The following is a 16,233-nucleotide window of genomic DNA, read 5'->3' as shown; positions in this document are numbered from 1 at the left end:
TTGATTTTTTTTCTGTGAGAACAAAAGGAATTAGACTAGGCCGTCTTGCCCGGGCGTTATAAGAAACCCCACCAACCCCCCGGGTAAGGAGCGCCGCTCTCCCAACCGCGGGTCCAGGGCGTGTACGGTTTTCAGCTTGGCCTCTTCCTTCGCCCCACTCTGGACTTGCGGGTCGGCGCCGGCAGGGGCGGGCCTCGGCAGGGCCACGCTGCCACGCCCAGTGTCTCCGCCCCCTCATTTAAATACGCGGCGCCGGCGAGTGCGTCGAGCTCGCCGCGGACCCAAGATGGCGGCGTGTGGACGTGTACGGAGGATGTTCCGCTTGTCGGCGGCGCTGCAGCTGCTGCTGCTAGCCGCGGCCGGGGCCGAGAAACTCCCCGGCCAGGGCGTCCATAGCCAGGGCCAGGGCCCTGGCGCCAACTTTGTGTCCTTCGTAGGGCAGGCCGGAGGCGGCGGCCCGGCGGGTCAGCAGCTGCCCCAGCTGCCTCAGTCATCGCAGCTCCAGCAGCAGCAGCAGCAGCAACAGCAACAGCCTCAGCCGCCACAGCCGCCTTTCCCGGCGGGTGGGCCTCCGGCTCGGCGAGGAGGAGCGGGGGCTGGTGGGGGCTGGAAGCTGGCGGAGGAAGAGTCCTGCAGGGAGGACGTGACCCGCGTGTGCCCCAAGCACACCTGGAGCAACAACCTGGCGGTGCTCGAGTGCCTGCAGGATGTGAGGGAGGTGAGGAGGTGGGACGAAGCCGGGAGGGCCAGGCCTGGTGCGGGCCCGAGGGTGTTGCCAGCCTTGGAAGACGCTGACGCCGGTCGGCTGCTTTTCTCGCTTCCTCTGTGCTGCACTCGCTCCTTCCCTCTTTGCTCCTCATTCCCAGGCGCATTCAGGAAAAAGGATCCCACCCCCACTTCTTCATTCCCTTGCCCTTATTTCCCTCCCTGTTGCCGGGGTCTGGGACGAAGACCTGGGCTCCTGGCCTCAATCCGCCGAGGCCCAGAGCGTTGTCTGTTCGCTCCTGTCTTTTGTGTGATCCTCTATACAGAGTGTCTCCTCGCCAAAGACCAGTTTAGGATTTTGCCATCAGTTTCGACTAGGACAATTTGTGGCAAGCCATTTAAACATAAAAAAATGCTTGGCGTACTTAGGCTGTAAAGAACGATCTGTTTATTAGCAATAGGTGTTTGATCTGCTGTTTACTACAGTAGATGTAATTCGCAAGTCCATCTTCTTGCTGAAATTAATGTATGCTTTGTTTTCTTCACTTCCTTTAGTCAGTTTGTATGGAACCCCATGTTTAAGCTGTTAACTCCGAGTGACTTGGCGCCCCAAAGCTTGAGAAGTTGGGAAGCATTTGAAGCTGTGTTTGTGACTGGGTTATGGAGTCTTGCCTTTCTGAGGTCTCAATGTGATTTTAACAGTATCTCTTAATGAAATCTAGATTTGCCATTGCTTGGTGTGATTCAGTTAAGTGACACTGATAATTTATAATCTAGGTTTAATGCTGCAGACTATAGGTGCATATTTGACAATTCTCAAAGTTTGGGAGCAAATCTGACAGTAGTAACTTTTTGCAGAGGTGTAGGTATTAGAATTAGCCCTAAAGGTTGACACATAGAATAAAGCTGCTCCTTGATACTGTTTTTAGTTTTTTTTTTTTAATTGTAGTATCAGATTTGTTTAAGGCGTTCAAGCTATAGGAAGACCACTGACTTGTAGAAATTTGCTACTCTTGGCATTTCCCCCCGTTCATCTCATGCTCTAGTATTCTATACAAAAGCAATTCAGATAGAGAAAAAGACATACATAAGCAGGAGACAGAAAGAAAGGAAGTTTCCAGAGCCACTGGAAATGTGAGGCCTTGCCTGACTTCTCATCTTCAGCTTGAAGACTAGAAGGATAGTCCTCTGGTAGACACAGCTAAGATTCCTAACTCGGGGTGTCAAACTTTTTGGAATTTTCTTTTTGCTCTTTGAGGATACATAATATATGTCGTTTCATCAAACTAGGATCCTAATACTGGTGACCAAACACATTATTAGTGGTTTGTGGTAGAAACAGCACTTTATTTATTTATCTATCTGTTTATTTATTTTGAGACGGAGTCTCGCTCTGTTGCCCGGGCTGGAGTGCAGTGGCCGGATCTCAGCTCACTGCAAGCTTCGCCTCCCAGATTCACTCTGTTCTCCTGCCTCAGCCTCCCGAGTAACTGGGACTACAGGTGCCCACCATCACGCCCAGCTAATTTTTTGTATTTTTAGTAGAGACGGGGTTTCACTGAGTTAGTCAGGATGGTCTTGATCTCCTGATCTTGTGATCTGCCCGCCTCGGCCTCTCAAAGTGCTGGGATTACAGGCGTGAGCCACTGTGCCCGGCCAGAAACAGCACATTATTAGGGAAAGTGGCAAAAAGTGCCTATTCAAGGAGTGTATATATCCTTCTTCATGTATATTCCGGACATTTGGAAACCTCCACTTAAAGGAGGCACTTTTATGCTCCAGAGGAGGAAAGGTGCCATGTAAATTGGAAATGGGAGTTTTGGGGGTTTAGGGGGAGGGAGAGGAGCCAAATTCCCAATTTAATGGTTTTTCCTCCAGTTTTTACATACAGAAATAATGAAAGAAGAGTACTGTGAACACCTGTGTGTATTCTTCAGGAGGTGGAGTTATTTTTAAACTTCTTTTCTTTTTCCTTTTCTTTTTTTTTTTTGATACAGAGTCTCACTCTGTCGCCAGGCTGGAATGCAGTGGCATGATCTTGGCTCACTGCCACCTTCACCTCCCGGCTTTAAGCAGTTGTCCTCCTCAGCCTCCTGAGTACCTGGGACTACAGTCGCGTGCCACCACGCCCAGCTAATTTTTGTATTTTTAGTAGAGACAGGGTTTCACCATTTTGGCCAGGATGGTCTCGATCTCGTGACCTTGTTATCTGCCCACCTCGGCCTCCCAAAGTGCTGAGATTACAGGTGTGAGCCACTGTCCCCACCTTCTTTTCTTTTCTTTTTTTTGAGACGCCCGGGCTGGAGTGCAGTGGCACGATCTCGGCTCACTGCAAGGTCCACCTCCCAGGTTCATGCCATTCTCCTGCCTCAGCCTTCCGAGTAGCTGGGACTACAGGCACCCACCACCACGCCTGGCTAATGTTTTGTATTTTTAGTAGAGACGGGGGTTTCACCGTGTTAGCCAGGATGGTCTCGATCTCCTGACCTCGTGATCCGCCCTCCTCGGCCTCCCAAAGTGCTGGGATTACAGGCGTGAGCCACTGTACCTGGCCTATTTTCTTTTTCTTTAAAGACGGTGAAAGGAAATTTCATTCTGCCTAGTCTGGGAGTTAATTAAATCTGATCTATGTGTTTGAAAGAGCGTAACTTAAAGAAGTAAACTAGCTAGGCACATTTGAAGAAACGTATGGAATATGTTTTGTATTTGTTGTTCAGTAAGTATAACTGTTTGATAGTGAAATAGATACACGTACTTTTCTATCCCTTTGGATACAAATGCAGGGAACATTGTCCTATCTGTATCCATTATTGGAATTATGAAAAGGCAGAGCATATGAGTACAGTTGTTCCTTGGTATCACTGGAGGATGGTTCCAGGCCTCTGGAGATACTGAAATCCAAGGACGCCCAAGTAACTTATACCGTATAAAAGGGTGTCATATTTCCATATGATCTGTGCACACCCTTCCAAATTCTTGTCATCTGTAAAATACTTATGATGCCTAGTACAGTGCCTACATGTCACTTCATTCATGTGGATTCACTGTAGTACTTGGCATGTGTCAAACTTAACTTTTGCTTTTTGGAAACTTACGGAACTTTTCTTTCTGAAAAATGTTTTTTACGTTGGAGACAAGTTCTCGCTCTGTCATCCAGACGGGAGTGGAGTGGTGCAGTCATAGCTCACTGCAGCCTCAACCTTCTGGGTTCAAGAGCTCATTGCAACCTCAGCCTTCCGGGTTCAGGTGATCTTCCCACCTGGGCTTCCCAAAGTGCTGGGAGTAGAGGTATAAGCCACTGTGCCTTGGCCTTGGGATTCTTTTTTTTTTTTTTTTTTTAACGCTCTCAGATGAGTCATGCTTTTAAAAAGGCCAAGTGTATCATGGGTCCACTATTCAATAATAGATGTAATAGCCAATAATGGTGTGTTAGTAGTTCTAGTTGTGTGTGTATAATTAGTAGTAGTTCAAGTTATTTAAATAAAAACAAAGAACTAGAAAGTATAAGGCAGGCTGGGCGCGGTGGCTCATGCCTGTAATCCCAGCATTCTGGGAGGCTGAGGCTGGTGGATCACGAGGTCAGGAGATCGAGACCATCCTGGCTAACACAGTGAAACCCCGTCTCTACTAAAAAATATGAAAAATTAGCCAGGTGTACTAAAAAATACAAAAAACTAACCGGGCTTAGTGGTGGATGCCTATAGTCCCAGCTACTTGGGAGGCTGAGGCAGGAGAATGACGTCAACCCTGGAGGCGGAGTTTGCAGTGAGCCAAGATTGCACCACTGCACTCCAGCCTGGGCGACAAAGTGAGACTCTGTCTCAAAAAAAAAAAAAGAAAGTATAAGGCAAAAAAGAAAAAATATTCCCTGGGCTGTTCTAGTAGGTGGAGTAATAATACCAAAGAAAGAGAAGATACTGTTGCCTAGTATGTGATAAAGAAGGCATGCTTGATGTTGCCAGTCATTTTAAAATACTTTATGTATTCTTGGTTGAAATGGCCAGTAGCACTTGTTTTTTTTTTTTTTTTTTTCCAGTAGTGTCTTGTATTTTGAAGTTTCAGATGAAGACCTTGGTTCCTTAGAAGTATATGGTGTTCAGCCGGGCGCGGTGGCTCATGCCTGAAATCCTGACACTTTGGGAGGCTGAAGCGGGAGGGTAGCTTGAGCTCAGGAGTTCAGTACCAGCCTGGGCAACATAGTGATTTACCGTCTCTAAAAAAAGAAGTTTGTGATGTTCATAGATTAGATTTTTTTTTTTTTTTTTTTTTTGAGACGGAATCTCATTCTGTCGCCAGGCTGGAGTGCAGTGGTGCGATCTCAGCTCACTGCAACATCTGACTCCCTGGTTCAAGTGATTCTCCTCTCTCAGCCTCCCGAGTAGCTGGGATTACAGGCACGCGCCACCTCGCCCAGCTAATTTTTGTATTTTTAGTAGAGACAGGGTTTCACCATGTTCACCAGGCTAGTCTTGATTTTCTGACCTCACCATCTGCCCACCTTGGTCTCCCAAAGTGGTGGGATTACAGGCGTGAGCCACCCAGCTGTTTTTTTTGTTTTGTTTTGTTTTTTTGAGATGGAATCTTGCTCTGTCACTCAGGCTGGGGTGCAGTGGAACAATTTTGGCCCACTGCAACCTCTGCCTCCTGGGTTCAAGTGATTTTCCTGTGTCAGCCTCCTCATCACCTTGGCCAGGCTGGTCTTGAACTCCTGACGTTAGGTGATCTGCCTGCCTCAGCCTCCCAAACTGCTGGATTACAGGCATAAACCACTGTGCCTGGCCTGTAGATTTTCTTACACAGGAATAGAGAGAATAGGGTGATGAGTCTCCAGGTATACATCACCCAGCTTGAACTATTCCCACCCTTTTTGATTTTTGTTTTTGTTTTTTGAGACGTAGTCTCACTCTGTCACCCAGGCTGGAGTGCAGTGGCGCAATCTCAACTCACTATAACCTCAGCCTTCCGATTTCAAGTGATTCTCCTGCCTCAGCCTCCCAAGTTGCTGGGACTACAGGCATCTGCCACCACACCTGGCTAATTTTTGTATTTTTTATTAGAGATAGGGTTTCTATATTGGCCGGACTGGTCTCGAACTTCTGACCTCATAATCTGCCCTCCTTGGTCTCCCAAAGTTCTGGGATTACAGGCGTGAGCCACCCTTTTATTTTTAGGGCACAGGGTTGGGAGGCTGGCATATTTTAAAGCAAATTCCAGGTGCTGTCGTTTCAAATACTTCAATGCATATCTGTGATAAATACTTTTTAAAAGCTAGAAGCTTTTGTTTTGTTTTGTTTTTGTATTTAAATGTATAATGAAATCTTTCTTTTGCAAGTAATTCTGACACTAAAAAGAAAAACATAAAAAATGTTTTTCTTGCCACCTTTACTTCATATATCAGTCTCAGATTATAAATTTGTAACCACACTCTAAGCTTTGCACAGAGTGAATGCTTTGTAAATGTTTAAATAAACTAATTTAGGTATTGAACAGAAATTAACATTTCAGTGTTGCGAACCATAAACGCCCTTTTAGACTCATAGGTAAACATTTTTGTTACGCTGCTCTTAACCTTTCACTTAACTGTATACTTGAGATAGTGGACTAACCATCTCTGTTGTCTCGCTGTTGAAAGTCATGTGAGGTGATTAGTGCTAGTGTTATTATTTTAGCAGAGAAATAGGCTCAAAGAGCTAAAGTAACTTGTCTGATGTCGTATCCTAAGTGGTAGAGCTGGTATTCAGCAAGTCCTTTTTGTCTTAAAAGACCATACTCTTTCTAATCTACCATGGGTGGTTGTGGCTGAGGAAAAGAGTATGTGACTGTTGAGAATGCCACAGGTTTATAAATGTGTGCTAAATGGGACACAAGAACAATTGAGTTGTAACAGTGCATTGAAGTATTTGTAGATTTCTCAGGCAGATGTATCGGCATTATCACCCAATGCTAATTTAATTAGTCTGAGTGCATCATCAACTGAATTTATGCTTTATGAAAAGAGTTTCAAATCCCAGCTCACCTTAAGCAGGATTTGTACTAGAACACTGGAAGCATTTTTTTTTTTTTAATTATAAGAGAGACGAGGTCTTGCTGAGTTGCCTAGGTTGGTCTCAAACTCCTGAGCTCAAACGACCCACCCTCCTCTGCCTCCCGGATGCTGAGGTTACAGCCGGAGCCGCCGCACCCAACCCCTACAGTACGGTTTCTAAGATCTCTGCTGTCTAACCTATATGAGTCGTTGCCTGTATATATTCTCTGTATGTATATATTGTAAAGTTTCTAGGATTATATATATATCAGCTTCTGATTCCATATTCATTTATGGAGGGAATCAGTGACAATGAATAATTCAAACAGCAGTTAATCCAAACATTGTTTGGCTTTAGGATATATTATGATTGTTTTGTTTGAGCCAGTATGGAATTTCCTCCTCTGCTGTCTCTCAGTGGTTGGAAGCAGTCTAACCACATAATCAAGTCATTATTGATCTTCTGTTATACACCTATCACTGTGGAAGGACACTCGTACTTTAAGACACCACCATTGCTTACAGTTGGTTTGATAAATGAGATTGTTGTGATCAAGAAACAATTATATAAGAGAGTGTTAATCACTTGATGTCATACAGATAGTAAATTATTTTAGGACAGTGAAATAAGCACAAAATTAGGATTTAGATTTGGGTGGAACCCAGCTCTGCTATTCTTAGCTTGAAAATTCTATCACTTTTTTTTTTTTTTTTTTTTTTGTGATATAGAATCTCTCTCGGTTGCCCAGATTGGAGTGCAGTGGCGTGTTCTTGGCTCACTGAAATCTCTGACTCCTGAGTTCAAGTGATTCTCCTGCCTCAGCCTCCCAAGTAGCTGGAACTGCACACATGCGCTACCATACCCAGATAATTTTTGTATTTTTAGTAAAGACGGGAGTTTCGCCATGTTGGCCAGGCTGGCCTTGAACCCCTGACCTCAGGTGATCTGTCTGTCTTGGCCTCCCAAAGTGCTAGGATTACAGGTGTAAGCCACTGCACCCGGTCTCTTTTCTTAAGCAAGGACTGTCTACTTTAAAGGACTGTCTACTTTAGCTTTGTCCTTGTTTTTTTTTTTTTTTTTTGAGAGGCTCGCTGTGTCTCCCAGACTGGCTAGAGTGCAGTGGCATGACCATGGCTCACTGCAACCACGAATTGCTGGGCTCAAGCTATCCTCCCACTTCAGCCTCCCGAGTAGCTGGGACTATGGGTACACACCACTACTTAGCCTTGTTCTAAGAGGAAATATACGTGAACTCATGAATTTGATGTGCTAGGTACATTCTAATATGTATGAAACTAAATATATGACTATAACATATACAGTACCAACACATACCACCTGAAATCATCTTGCGTATTGCCAATAGCACACGCTTCAGAAAGCACTAATACTGGATTATCTCTGTTTTTTTTGTTGTTGTTGTTAAGATGGAGTCTTGCTTTGTCACCCAGGCTGGAGTGTAGTGGCTTGATCTCGGTTCACTGCAATCTTTGCCTCCTGTATTCAAGCGATTCTCCTGCCTCCGCCTCTCTAGTAGCTGGGAGTACAGGTGCCAGCCACCAGGCATGGCTAATTTTTGTGTTTTTAGTAGAGACGGGGTTTCACCATGTTGGCCAGGCTGTTCTTGAACTCCTGACCTCAGGTAATCCCACCCGCCTCAGCCTCCCAAAGTGTTGGGATTACAGGCGTGAGCCACCGCTCCTGGTCTTGGATTATCTCTTAAGATTCTTCCAGCTCTGGTGCTTTGTGATTTTGTGATCTGCGGGAATATAAAACATGCAGGAGAGTCATAGCACAGGTAGAAAGGGGAGATGCTTTGAGGAATTATTAAAGGGGCTGTACTGACTGAAATAGAGAACTTGAAAATGTTTTCAGTCCAGATCATGAAGGGTCGTATATTCACCTCTGATTGGTTCTCCAAATAAAGTCTGGAAACAGGATGTTTTTATCCCTACCTGAGATAAAAATATTCCAGCAGATAATTGAGAATTACCTGTAAAGTAGAATTGTCATTTATGGCAAATACTTTTTAAGAAATCTCTTGCTGAGAATGCTTTACAGTATATAGTTGCTTAATAATTCATTGTTCTGCAGAAGGAAATAAAATACCTGAACAGTCCAAAAGATGAAATGCTGCTTTTCTCTTTTGTACATTTCTCCTAATGTGTTCAAAACAAATTTACTCAAGAACAATAACAAAAATCTCCTCTTTATATAAGATATATATGTATATATATGTTTTTGTTGTTGTTTTGAGGCGGAGTTTCGCTCTTGCTCAGGGTGGAGTGAAGTGGAATGGCCTCAGCTCACTGCGACCTCTGCCTCTCAGGTTCAAGCCTTTCTCCTGCCTCAGCCTCCTGAGTAACTGGGATTATAGGCACTCGCCACCACACCCGGCTAATTTTTGTATTTTTAGTAGAGACGAGGTTTCTCCATGTTGGCCAGGCTGGTCTCGAACCCCTGACCTCAGGTGATCCACCCACCTCAGTCTCCCAAAGTGTTGGGATTACAGGCGTGAGCCACCGCACCCGGCCTTACTTATATGTTTTTAAAAGCAGCAATTAAAATGGCTTATAGGCTATCATGTAAATTAATTTTTCTAATTTCTTTTCTTTTTTTTTTTGAGACGGAGTCTTACTCTGTCGCCAAGCTGGAGTGCAGTGGCAGGGTCTTGGCTCGCTGCAACCTCCGCCTCCTGGGTTCAAGTGATTCTCCTTCCTCAGCCTCCCGAGTAGCTGGGACTACAGGCACCCGCCACCACGTCCAGCTAATTTGTTGTATTTTTAGTAGAGACGGGGTTTCAACGTGTTAGCCAGGATGGTCTCGATCTCCTCACCTTGGGATGCACCCGTCTCGGCCTCCCAAAGTGCTGGGATTACAGGCATGAGCCACCACACCTAGTGCCCTTCAGTACTTCTTAATTCTTCTTGAATTGGTGGTTCATGTTAATACAATTCTTTTTTTTTTTTTGAGACGGAGTCTTGCTCTGTTGCCCAGGTTGGAGCTCAGTGGTGTGATCTCGGCTCACTGCAAGCTCCACCTCCCAGGTTCATGCTGTTCTCCTGCCTCAGCCTCCCGAGTAGCTGGGACTACAGGCACCCACCACCACGCTGAGCTAATTTTTTTGTATTTTTAGTAGAGACGTGTTAGCCAGGATGGCTAGTGAAACCGTGTTAGCCAGGATGGTCTTGATCTCCTGACCTCATGATCCGCCCACCTCTGCCTCCCAAAGTGTTGAGATTACAGGCCTGAGCCACTGCACCGGCCTTGAATTCTTAATTGAATTGCTTTAAAATGCCTCCTAGGCCGGAAGCAGTGGCTCATACCTGTAATCCCAGCAATTTGGAAGCCTGAGGTGGGCAGATCCCCTGAGGTGCAGAGTTCGAAACCAGCCTGGCCAACATGGTGAACCTCCGTCTCTATTAAAAATACAAAAATTACCCCGGGCATGGTGGTGCATGCCTGTAGTCCCAGCTACTATGGAGGCTGAGGCTGGAGGATCGCTTGATCCTGGGAGGCGGAGGTTGCATTGAGCTGAGATCACGTCGCTGCACTCCAGCCTGGGCAACAGAGTGAGAGTCTGTCTCAAAAACAGAACAAAACGAAACAAAACAAAAGCTTCCTAATCTTGTTAATGAGTAGATTTCATCTTCTGCATGCCTAATTTGTGAGTTTTAAGGGTTGCTTTAGCTCCTTCAACTTGAGAACAATACTCTGATAAAACTAGAGGTCAGTTAGTGACTCATCTTAATTTGGTTGCGTTAGATTTGAAACTTAAGAAAGAACCCTAAGTGATGGCCCTCAGAACTGTGCCAGTACTACCCTTTGTATCTGCATTAAAATAGAGTGTGAAGGAACAAGGAGTGTGGACTGGAATCTAAAAACAAAGACTTAAGAGAACCAGACATCTGTAGTCATTCAGCTTTAATAATTTTACTGAAATCAGAAAATTTTGTTTGACTGAATGTGTGATATTTACAGGACCTGTACATTTTCCTATTAAAGGCTCTAATAACACCTAGAATTCTTGATAGGGTGAATCATAGTAAAAATGGGTGCTGACTTGAATCCTGGATCTATACACTTGTAAAATAGAACAAATTCTTAAAATGTTTTTGTGTTTCTTTAAAAAATAAATGTGATAAGCTGGGCGCAGTGGCTTACACCTGTAATCCTAGCACTCTGGCAGGCTGAGGTGGGCGGATCACCTGAGGTCAGGGGTTTGAGACCAGCCTAGCTAATACGTCGAAATCCCGTCTCTACTAACAGTACAAAAATTAGCCAGATGTGGTGGCGCATGCGTGTAATCCCAGCTATTCGGGAGGCTGAGGCAGGAGAATTGCTTGAACCTGAGAGGCGGAGGTGGCAGTGAGCCAAGATCACGCCATTGCACTCCAGCCTGGGCAACAGTGAGACTCTGTCTCAAAAAAAAACAACAATAAAAATAAAAATGTTATACATATTTAAAATCATAAGCATGATAAGCAATGAAGTGAAATGGTAGGTAAGTAAAATTAACCAGGAGAATATGAATATAAGTTCTAAATCAGTTGAAATACAAGTTTTGAAAAAATGACAGCAAAAGAAATTGTGTTAAAAATGCTCTGGTACCAGCCGGGTGTGGTGGCTTACACCTGTAATCCCAGCACTTTGGGAGGCCGAGGCGGGCAGATCACCTGAGGTCAGGAGTTCGACACCATCCTGGCCAACGTGGTGAAACCTCATCTCTACTAAAAATAAAAAAATCAGCCAGGTGTGGTGACACATGCCTGTAATCCCAGCTACTCAGGAGGCTGAGGCAGGAGAGTTGCTTGAACCGAGGAGGTGGAGGTTGCAGTGAGTGGAGATTGTGTTGTTGCACTCCAGCCTGGGTGACAAGAGTGAAACTCTGTCTCCAAAAAAAAAAAAAAAAATGCTCTGGTACTTCACTTGTAATTTAAGTTTAAATGAGAAAGACCGCCCTGCAAGTCATTTCACAGAACTCTCAAAATAATTACACTGGCCATATCAGCTCTGTAATGTGATAAACAGCATGAAGTAGACAGTAACTTCAGCGATGAAGAAAGGGGTGTAATGGAGAATTTTAATCATGAACAAATATCATGCCATCTGCTAATTAGTGCCATTGTCTTAGTCCATTTCGTGTTGCTATAACAGAATACCCAAGACTGGGTAATTTGTAAAGAAATACTTATTTGGCTCATGGTTCTGGAGATTGGGAAGTCCAAGATTGAGAGGTCCTATCTGGTGAGGGCTGGCTTGCTGCATCATCCCATGGCAGAATGTGGAAGGACAAGAGAATGCAAGAGAAAGGGTGGGCTTGTACAAGGAATGCGCAGAACTCATCCTTTTATCAGAACCCCACTTCCCAGGTAACAGAGATAAGGATGTTAATCCATTCATGAGGCCACAGTGCTCTCATGAGCTGGTCACCTCTTAAAGGTCCCGTCTCTCAGCACTTGTATTGGGGATTAAGTTTCCAACACATGAACTTTGGGGGACACATTCAAACGGTAGCAACCATTTACTGAGGACACACCTATGATATGATGTAAAATCAGAAGAGATATAAGGTCCTATAGTCATGTGAAGCTTGTGATGAGAGGAAAAGCATTGTGGTAAACGGAAAAATAGAATGGGCTTTGGAACTGCAGTCCTGGATTCAAATCCTAGCTCACTTACCTTGGGCAAGTTATTATGACCTTGGGCAAGTTAATCTCTCAAACCTTCAGTTTTCTTTTTTATAAATGGTCTTCCATTTCCCCTTTGTTGTTGTAGGTGAGATCATTCAAGATAATGCTTTTTGTTCGCTGCCTTAAGAGAAATGTGAAATAAACTGGAATGCTTCACACCCTTCATATAATCCTTCCAAAGCATCTCCAATAAAGCTTTGGAATAAGGTCAAGAACATTTATATAAACAGTCCGGGTGCGGTGGGTCACGCCTGTAATCCCAGCACTTGGGGAGGCCAAGGCGGGTGGATACCCTGAGGTCAGGAATTCAAGACCAGCCTGGGCAACATGGGGAAACCCCATCTCTATTAAAAATACAAAAATCAGCAAGGTGTGGTGGCGTGCACCTGTAATCCCAGCTACTCAGGAGACTGAGGCAGGAGAATCGCTTGAACCCAGGAGGCGGAGTTTGCAGTGAGCCGAGATCACTCTGTTGCACTCCAGCCTGGGTGACAGAGCAAGACTCCATCTCAGTCAATCAGTCAATCAGTAAATAAATTACAGAAGGCCAGGCACGGTGGCCCACACCCCAGCACTTTAGGAGACCAAGGTGGCAGATCCCGTAAGCCAGAAGTTTGAGACCAGTTTGCCAATATGGTGAGACCCCATCTCTACATACATATATACATGCATGGTATTTAAATGTGTACACTTTGAAGGGGTAAATCCTCTGGGTAAAGGAATTAAGTTTTGCCAAATTTGGAATACTGCCTATCAAAGGAAACCTCTGCTCTCATGTATAAGGGGAAAAAGGATAGTTCAGAAGACTACTTTTTTCCTTGTATAAAACCAGATACATTCAAACATTACTGAAATTTTTCTGAAAGATGGTGGCTTTTCAGAGGGAAAGTAATATGTAAGGCCTTTTGCTCTCGTATTGTCAAGGTTGGAACATTTCTCTGGCCTGTGAAGCAGTCTGTAATACTAAGACATAAATACTAAACTTAGCCATACATTAAGGACAACGCAAATAATTTTTGGTGTGTAAGTCTTCGTTTTGTTTTTGTTTTTGGAGATGGAGTCTTGCTCTGTTGCACAGGCTGGAGTGCAGTGGCATGATCTTGGCTCACTACAACCTCTGCTTCCCGGGTTCAAGTGATTCTTCTGCCTCAGCCTCCCAAGTAGCTGGGACTATAGGCGTATGCCGACACACCCAGCTGATTTTTGTATTTTTACTGGAGACAGGGTTTCACCATGTTGGCCAGGCTAGTCTCAAACTTCTGACCTTGTGATCTGCCCACCTTGGCCTCCCAAAGTGTTGAGATTACAGGCGTGAGCCACCACGTCTGGCCCTGTAAGTCTTCTTTCAGAAGTAACTAGTCAGCAGAGTTTTGAAATAGTTGAAAATCCACAATTTCATTTTCATATTTTTATATTTTAATTTTTTTTTAAACAAGAAAGGCCCTACCTTGACACAATTTCATTTTAAAACTCTGAGTTTGATAGGTTTATTAGAACCTGACTATTATGTGTATTGATAGCAGCTTTTAGTGTGTCTGGTGGTGGTGATGCTTTTCTTTTTCTTTTTTTTTCTTGAGACAGAGTTTTGCTCTTGTTGCCCAGGCTGGAGTGCAATGGCGTGGTCTCGGCTCACTGCAACCTCCGCCTCCCAGTTTCAAGCGATTCTCCTGCCTCAGCTTCCCGAGTAGCTGGGTTACAGGCATGTGCCACCACACCCGGCTAATTTTGTATTTTTAGTAGAGACGGGGTTTCTCCATGTTGGTCAGGCTGGTCTCGAACCCCTGACGTCAGGTGATCCGGCTGCCTCAGCCTCGCAGAGTACTGGGATTACAGGCGTGCGCCATGGCACCTGGCCTGAAACTTCTTATAATTGTAAAAAAAAGAAAAACATCAGCCAGGCATGATGGCTCACGCCTGTAATCGCAACACTTTGGGAGGCCAAGGCGGACGGATCATGAGGTCAGGAGATCAAGACCATCCTGGCCAACACGGTGAAATCCTGTCTCTACTAAAAAATACAAAAAAATTAGCCAGGCGTGGTGGCGCGTGCCAGCTACTCAGGAGGCCGAGGCAGGAAAATGGCATGAACCCGGGAGGTGGAGCTTGCAGAGATCACACCACTGCACTCCAGTTTGGGCGAGAGAGCTAGGCTCCGTCTCAAAAAATAAACAAAAACAAAAAAGTTTCAAGGATTTGTACTATTGGTATACTTTTATTATTTATTTGTTTGTTTATTCTATTTATTTATTTATTTATTTATTTATTTTTGAGACAGACTCTCACTGTGTCACCCAGGCTGGAGTGCAGTGGCTGGATCTCAGCTCATTGCTACCTCTGCTTCCCATCATGTTCAAATAATTCTACCTCAGCCTCCTGAGTAGCTGGGACCACAGGCATGTACCGCCACGCTCGGCCAAGAATTTTACTATTGGTATACTTTTATTTTCAACTTGAAAGTGTATGTGAAATAGGAGAAATTAGGGCACTGAAAGCAGAATTCAGAAGAAATTGGTGTGCTTCCCTTCCTCTTGTGGAAATTCCCATTCTTTAGCCCAGATTCTCAACCTGTTTGCCTCTCCTTCACACTGGCTCCATATATATCTTGCTGCCCCATACCCACAGATAAATAGTGTAGTGGTGTGGGCTTCTGGAGAGTACAGAGTTACAGCTTCAGAGTTTACAGGGCTTATATGTAAGTGTTATTTTTGGGAAAATATTTTATATTCAGTGATTTGGGAATTTTCTATACCAAAATATTTCCCAGTGCCCTTCCCTCAGCACAGCCCGCTGCTTCTCCTCCCCTGCCAGCTAGGTCCACTTTAGGCATTGTTTTCTTCCTTCATTTTTGTTAGATTGAACTATAAGAAATTACCAATATTTCATCATATTTGACTTATAAAAACATTTTCATATGGTTTAACGTAATTGTTTTTTTTTTTTTTTTTTGAGACATTTTCACTCTGTCACCTAGGCTGGAGTGCAATGGTGTGATCTCAGCTCACTGCAACCTCCGCCTCCTGGGTTCAAGTGATTCTCCTGCCTCAGCCTCTTGAGTAGCTGGGATTACAGGTGCAAGCCACCATGCCTGTCTAATTTTTTTTTTTTGTACTTTTAGTAGAGACGAGGTTTCACCACGTTGGCCAGGCTGCTCTCGAACTCCTGACCTCAAGTTATCCACCCACCTCGGCCTCCCAAAGTGCTGGGATTACAAGCATGAACCACCATGCCCGGCCACTCACGAAATACATTTGATTAAAAAAGAATGGGTATTGGTCTAACAACCTTCTCCCTAAATATTTAATTATTCTTAATCAAGTTGCTATTTAGCTTTCAGTTTATAGAACCCTTTTAATCTTATTTGTAGCTCTTGATAACCATGTGTGATAGATACGACAGATATTAGCCTTATTTTACAGATAAAAAACCATGAATCAGATAGATTTTTATTTGCCCAAGTCACATAGTATTAAGAACAGACTGAGCATGGTGGCTCATGTCTGTAATCCCAGCACTCTGGTAGGCTAAAGTGGGTGGATTTCCTGAGCCTAGGAGTTTGAGATCAGCCTGGGCAACATGGCCTAACCCCATCTCTACAAAAAATACAAAAATTAGCCAACGTGATGGTGAGAGCCTGTAGTCCCAGCTACTCAGGAGGTTTTTTTGTCCCTCTTTCTCTCTTGGGCTCTAATCTTATGTAGGTTAAGTTGATTACTATTGTCCCACAAGGGGGCTCTGTTTTTAATGCCCCCACCCAACCCCAACTGCCGCCTGTTTTTTTTCTCTCCATGTTTCATTTTGGATAATTACTA

General features: G+C 44.4%; 1 protein-coding gene across 1 annotated transcript in view; it reads left to right on the top strand.

The window, feature by feature from the left end:
* Positions 1 to 242: 242 nt before the first annotated feature.
* The window catches only part of GLG1 (golgi glycoprotein 1), a 160,151-nt gene continuing 144,160 nt past the window's right edge, over positions 243 to 16,233 (top strand). Inside the window, exon 1 of the mRNA XM_023202437.1 lies at positions 243 to 718. Coding sequence (XP_023058205.1) covers positions 287 to 718 — 432 coding nt within the window. The 5' untranslated portion in view covers positions 243 to 286. The remainder of the gene's footprint in view (positions 719 to 16,233) is intronic.

Source organism: Piliocolobus tephrosceles, chromosome 17 (assembly GCF_002776525.5).
Source record: "Piliocolobus tephrosceles isolate RC106 chromosome 17, ASM277652v3, whole genome shotgun sequence".
In the NCBI taxonomy this organism is placed as follows: domain Eukaryota; kingdom Metazoa; phylum Chordata; class Mammalia; order Primates; family Cercopithecidae; genus Piliocolobus; species Piliocolobus tephrosceles.
This window is presented reverse-complemented; position numbering and strand designations above follow the sequence as displayed.